The following is a 6,899-nucleotide window of genomic DNA, read 5'->3' as shown; positions in this document are numbered from 1 at the left end:
AATTTAGACATGATGCTTTATTTTTGCAATATGCTTCTGTATTCAACATGGCTTGCCAATAGCTTCTGCATATAGGTTAAAGGCAGCTTTGCACATAGAGTTTCACAATCGCACCTGTTCAATGACCTAGAGTTACACGAAGATAAGGGGTTACTAAAGGACACTGAGTTTACCACAGCTTCCCCAACACGCATGTGCCATCCTCTATCCCATAATAAGTTGAGTCTAACTTGAAAGGCCCTGACATCCTGTGGAAACTTAGACGTAACGGTAAAATTGTGAAACTGCCAATAACTGCTTAACACGCTATGGTTCTTTGTTTAGATAAGCTATAAAAAGACCCTCGGACAAAGACCGGGCGTCGACTCTGCTTTGGGCTACTAGCCCCCTAGTCGATCTTGTTTGCAAACAATAAACATGAGATGGATCCAGCCTGAATGTGAATGACTCTCTCTTGAGGTATATTGGAAAAGCCTCCAGGGACACCAAACTAGCCGTTTGTGCAACACTGGGAAAAGGGATCTTCTGTTAGAGGGACAAAAGCATAAACCTTAGTCTACCAGCCTGTGGCAAACTGGCTGGAGAGGCAAACCTCCTGCTTGCACCTTCAGATGGACTCAAAACAGCTTCCTCCTGCTGGACCAGTACTGGGGAAACTGTTCTCTAGTGACAAGTGGGCAGAAAAGTGGCTGAGTACCACAGCCTTCACAGAGAGATGTTTTCTGAAAATCCTTGAGTAGAGCATGCTGCTAGAGTCAGAGTACCAAGAATATGTGCACCCTGAGAGGTAGCTGTACTTTCAAGACATTAGCCACTTCTGCTTGTGGCTTTGCAAATTCCAACAACTTCAAGAGTGCCTATTCCTGTATTCCTCAGAACCTCTTTTTGGAAATGTCCATGATTCTGTTTCTCCACATGCAAAATAACAGGCTATAATACTCAAAGGCATTGTGAACCTTTGTTGTTTGTCATGTTTTTGAGATCTGTTGAAAGATGCTAAAGTGCAATGCTTTTGTTACTAATAAAGTCTCATATTCCTTTACATTCATAGTGACTAATACATATGGCAATTTTTCTAACTTTAAGCCCAACAAAGGCCTTGATGTCTGAAAGCTGTAACATTTATTTACGTCCCACAGGAAATTAATGTGCGTGGCTTATGAAGCAGTAAATCTGTTATACAGTGTTCTTTTTGACTCATGTTTGCTAATAATTTTATTAGTGCTAGTAACATGGTTATGTTTTATTTCCATTTTTAGCCAATTATGATTATTAGCAAGTATGAATCAAAAGCAAAACTGTTTCATATATATTTTTTCAGTACCCCGACACCCATTGGGAGAAAGATATCCATAGTTATTGAATGAAGGTTGAAACTGAACTAAAGTTTGCATACAAAGTAGAACAGAATAAAAACTGGGAAGTCATTAGTGTCACATTGGCTTTAGAAAACTGTTGGCAACTACTGATGCATTAGGATGACTTATGTCTTGAGCTAACGTTAGATTAGACACCCACTTGATTTCCTGTTTATTTTGCATGCAGCCTCTGCAACTGATACAATCAACTTTAGTTACACTTTATCAAGGCAAGGACAGAAGTCCCTATGTTTATCTGAAGTTGAATCCTACAACCCACTGTAAGAATACTTTTCTGCCCACTTGGGAAAGCTCCAATTTCTGATTTTTTGGGGTGTACTCTCAGGATGCAAGCTATAATTTGAATGAATATACTAGTTACAGTTCTAGTTTCTTAGATTTTCCTTCCAGGAAGGTGTTGAACTTACATTATGGCTCTATTACATTCAAAACAAAACAAACCATGCTAAAATAAATTGAGTTTGCCAAGTCAAAGACTCAGGATGTGGAAAATTCTTTAATTAAGATTGCCCATGTGATTTTAATTGGTCTCCTTTGTGCTCAAGCATCACGAGAGTCTTTAGTTACCTGACCACATGCAATTCTTCCATATTTGGTGAATACTCAAATACATATTTTTTTAATCATCTTTTCAGTCCCTACTACCAAGACTTTATTTACTGCACACCATCCAAACTGTGCTCTAATATAAAACTTTTGGGCATTTATATACGTGCTCTGGGAGTGGTGGTTGTGTTGGGGGGTGGGGCTTTAATTAGAGCTCCTAGAGCAGCTGTAATTAAAGTGCCCGGAGCTTCACATGTATCAGCGTCCCTGTGCTGAAAAATGGCAACGGGGGCACTTTAACTAAAGCTCATTTGATAAGCTTTAGTTAATGTGCCCCTGCCGCCATTTTTCAGCACAGGGACACTGATACACATGATACTGGAGTCCTCGGGAGCACGGTAATAACCACACTCCAGCAGACTCGATCAATCATGTCTGCTCATGTCGGAGCAGCCTTGCTGCATGTCTGTAGGCACCCCTTGATTTGACTTTTGTGTTCCTGTGGTGTTCTTTCCAGAGAACCTGAGTATTTCATACACATTTATGCAGTTATTTTCACAATATCTTGTAAAATATAGTAGTATCATTACTATCATTTTATTGATGGGGAGATAAGGCAGACAGAGATTAAGGCCAGAATTGTCAAATATCCACCATGGATGTCAATCCTGAAACAGGCGCTTGCCCTTTTTTTAAAAGTACTTAGCCAGTTTAAAACAAAACAAAATAGACTTTATTTGCAGTTGTCAATGCTCAGCACTTGAGTTAGTCTGGTTTCTGGTATCTCATCTTAGGCAGTCAAAAATCAGGAAAACAGTAGCCACTTTGAATAGCCTGTGTTAGTGAAGTAACTCAGCTAACAACAGATAGCAACTCTGTGGCAGAGACAAGGATAAAATCCAATTCTTCAGGACAACCTTCAGTTTCTATAACTATCAGACACTCCCCTCTTCTTGCAATTAGAATTCTGTCTCATTCACTACTAGGGCTGTGCAAAGCTTCAGTCGCTGATTCAATTTGGAGGAGATTCGGCCCGATTTGGCAGCCAAATTTCCGAATCCAAATCGAATCAGGAGACCCATTAATCTCTCCAAATCGAATCAGAAGCCTCCAATTTGATTCAGAGAGATTTGACGATTCAGCCATAGATGCAGCTTATGTTTTTTCTATGTACCAGGCGCGGCTCTTGAACGCTGAGATGGTGGAGAGGATGGAGTGTCCCATGGGAGTGCAGGGGTGTCCCCTGCATGCTCAGCAACAGACCCAGAACACTCTTGGCAACTGGTGCCTCCGGGGTCCCCCCATGGCTGATCACTTTGCTGGTGGACCTGGCAGTGGACTGGAAGTACTTCTGGTCCACTTCTGGGTCCGCCACCAAGTGTCCAGGGGACCCCCCCCAGCGGTCCCGTGGGACATTCCATCTGCCCCACCATCTCAGCATTCATGAGCCATGCCTGGTACCTCAAGGTACGTAGAAAAAACATATAAAGCTGTTTCTCCGAATCAGAATTGAATCTTCAGATTCAGATTTGGCCAAATCAAATCAGGACAGTGATCTGAATTAACAAATCAAATCACTGTCCCTCGAATTGGGCCGAATCCGAATCAAATACTGCCCGCTTTGCATACCCCTACTCGTTATACACCTACCATCTTCCCCAGTACACGATCAGAGTCTCTTTCACTACAGAAAAAGTATTCATTTCCAGGGCAGTATCTAATGAATGAGGCAGGGATCCTGGAAAGACAATACGTGATCTTGTATTTAAGACTGCCTCATAATATGGGATGGCTGAATTCTTTTTGGTAAATACATAATACACATAAAACATGCAATTTTGATTAATCCCAAACTATTTGTAAACAAGAACTGAATCACTGAATGATTTCATTTGGAAAAGAATTTGGGACTAGATTCAGATAATAGTGCTAGTGCTCACTTCTTCTCCAGGAGCTGGTGGTGAGGGGCTTCATCCACCATATCCCACGAGTGTCTTTAAATGCACATCATCCACCTACTATGAGAGTGTTCTAACCACAGCTTATAGGATATCTTGTGAGAGCTACTTTCAGGACACATATGCATCACACACTTACTGCACCAGGCAGCAGCACCTGAACGCACTGTACTACTGAATAACAGCATTCATTATTGTGCCTGCAGTGCCATGTAAACAGGTATGTTGTATGCTGTTCAAGAGGTAGCCCACATGGAGCAGCATAGCATATTTGAGGGCATAGCTGCCCAGTATGGTAAGACTGTGACATAGACAGGACATCAATCTTTGTTGCTGAAATGGTTTCATTTTATTTGGAATACTTAAATAATCATCGAGCCAGGGAGAAATGGGAGAACTTTGTAGCTAGGTGGTTAAGACAGGCACCCGGAATGAGGAAGGGCTGGGTTCCAGTTTCAGCACAAACTATTTCAGTATTTTATACAAAATGGAACAGGATTAGCATGAGAGACTGAGACCAGTCTCACCCTGAATACACTACAGCCCTCTAGCACCTCACCTTTCAGGAAAGAGATAGGAAGAGTCAAAACCCCTCGGGTCATGGAGGAATAGATTCTGTCTCCCACATCCCAGATGAGTGCTCTAAACACTAGGCTATTAGTAAAAAGGTAAAAAAACCTGCACCTCTGGTTTTAATATATGGCGCCTCACAGTGCCTTCAGTTCAGCTGTTTTTGTTAAAAATGTGTGAAACGGAAACAAAATCGTTCGTAAGTCCCACTATGAAAGTTCTTGGGATTTCTGGTATAACTCTATTTCATTTTGGTTTGCTCTGTTTCCATCCTAGCTTGATCTGAAGAAAAAATGTTTTTCACTTGATTAGCCAAAACAAAAATTAAAAGTATTCACGTAAGCTTACCTAACCATATGGACAAGGCACAGGCTTCCTTAAGGTACAGACATCTGATTTTGACTGTTTTTTAATTTTAGTTAATTAGCTTCTTGGAAGTAACATCTTTGAAATGTATGGAAAAACAGAATTTTGCCCATGCAGAGCTGTACTGACCACTAACTCAGTCAATATGAACTGGGTTTGACTGATGGGAGGAGTGATCCTCTGTGGCACATCCACTAGAATGGGCTGTGACCTACAGATTTTGCTAGTGCATTTCAGTACTAGTTATTTACTGAAAGCAAACTTCTTTAAAATGTAAAACTACTAGGCAAACTTAATTCTACACAGTGCTACAAGCTCTCAAATAAAATTATATGTTGGAAATAGGAATAAATGCAACACAGTACACATCCTCCTAACTCGTTATAAGTTATAGATTTCCAGGTGATTAAGAGGCAATTTTTTAATCTGGTTTGAGGCCTGGATTACCTATGTGTAATTTAAAACTATATTTTGCACCCCAAGGTGAAGATTCACAGAACACCTGAAAAACTGCACCTCCAAATTAGATGACGGGGGACCAGAATCAGTAGTTAAATATGCAACTACTGATGTTGAACTACAGGCACTAATTTCAACTACAAAAGAAAAGCTTTCTCTTCTGGAAACCTACCTCAAAGCTGTATTAATTATCTGAAAATGCATAGGCACATACAATTAACTTAAAGTCAGGTAGTACCTACCCATTCTGCAGTATGGAGATTTTTCTGGTCTGAAGTTGTTCCATAGCTGGGAAAGATAGTTTGCTCCAGTTCTTCCAAGACTAAAAAAAAGAATACAGACTATAACATTTAAGCTATTTGAAATTTTTGTATGAGTGACTTGGATGCCAAAATACTTGACTTCTCTTCACATTTCTAATAATTTCTTATCCTTGTGCTTCCATACTCTCAATTATAACAGGTCTTGGTTAATCAACATGTTTGAATCTAAACAACTCTTCCTAGTTTATGCATTTGTGGAGTTGCACTGACCAAACCTAATAAAAAAGAATGCCTTCAATCTTTATTGGTACCTCACAAACTCCATGCTCACTGTTCCATACAATAATACATGGTGGAAGAAGGCTTGCCATTAAACCCAGATGCTACTATTCTTACTCACACACTGAATAGCACTTTGTTTGTCAAGTAAACCAATTGACTTTACATGCCTCCAAAGTCAACTGAATATTTATCAAATAAGACATTTCTCTGGCTTGTCTATGCAAGAGGGTTTTTGGGAGGGTAAGAAGAAAGAGACCTGAGCCAGAGATTTAGGCCCACCAGTACAAATGAGTATAGACATACTGCAATAGTGTAAAATGCACCCTTCTCCACAGTGCCATGTCTTTAGTAATTTATACTGATGAACCTACACTGATGCAAAAAAATCCCAGTGTTGACATTTTCTCAATGTGAGAATCTGACTCCATGTGTACCAAGCACAGTGTAACCCTGCCTGAGGTTGACTGTATTTGTTATTCAGTAATAGCTACCATTGCCAGGTAATTCTTATTTTATGTCCCAAAACAGGAATGGTACAGGTAGGAACACAAATTTGTGGTAGGATGTGAATATTCCACATAACTTAAAAGGTAATGCATGCATGCAACATTAATATTCTGTTAAAAAAACTGGTTCCCAGGTTCTAGCAATGTGCTATTTCTTTTCTTTTACAATACAACACAAAATCTAAATGATTTAGTGAAACACAAACTATTCTACATCATATCAGTAGTTGCTTACAGGTGGTAAAATTGGCTGCCAGGTCAAGCACTGGGTAATATATAAGATACCCTAACAAACCTGTTACCAGAAGGCTCATGACGGGTGAATCACTCTCAATGACCAGAATTGCTACCTTGTTAAGAATTCAAAGTATTATCTTTCAGCATCCAAAATATAAAAGTATAGAACAAAACCCACATTTGAGGCTGGAGAAGGGTGGTGGGGTAAAGTAAGACAAATACTGTGGTTTCCCACAAATACCAGATACTTCTTCATGCTATTTTCATCCCCTCTACCTTAAAAATGCAAGAGAATTTTCTGCCAAATATGAGTTTTACTAGGGAAAGAGTTGT

General features: G+C 39.9%; 1 protein-coding gene across 5 annotated transcripts in view; it reads right to left on the bottom strand.

Annotated features, from left to right (window-relative positions):
* Positions 1 to 6,899, bottom strand: part of ANO6 (anoctamin 6) — a 129,141-nt gene that overhangs the window by 77,474 nt on the left and 44,768 nt on the right. For all 5 annotated transcript variants that reach the window (XM_014521836.2, XM_014521846.2, XM_006015931.3 and 2 more), the window contains exon 2: positions 5,521 to 5,600. In XM_014521836.2, the coding sequence (XP_014377322.1) occupies positions 5,521 to 5,600 (80 nt within the window). The remainder of the gene's footprint in view (positions 1 to 5,520; positions 5,601 to 6,899) is intronic.

This window comes from Alligator sinensis, unplaced genomic scaffold (assembly GCF_000455745.1).
Source record: "Alligator sinensis unplaced genomic scaffold, ASM45574v1 scaffold147_1, whole genome shotgun sequence".
NCBI lineage: Eukaryota > Metazoa > Chordata > Crocodylia > Alligatoridae > Alligator > Alligator sinensis.
This window is presented reverse-complemented; position numbering and strand designations above follow the sequence as displayed.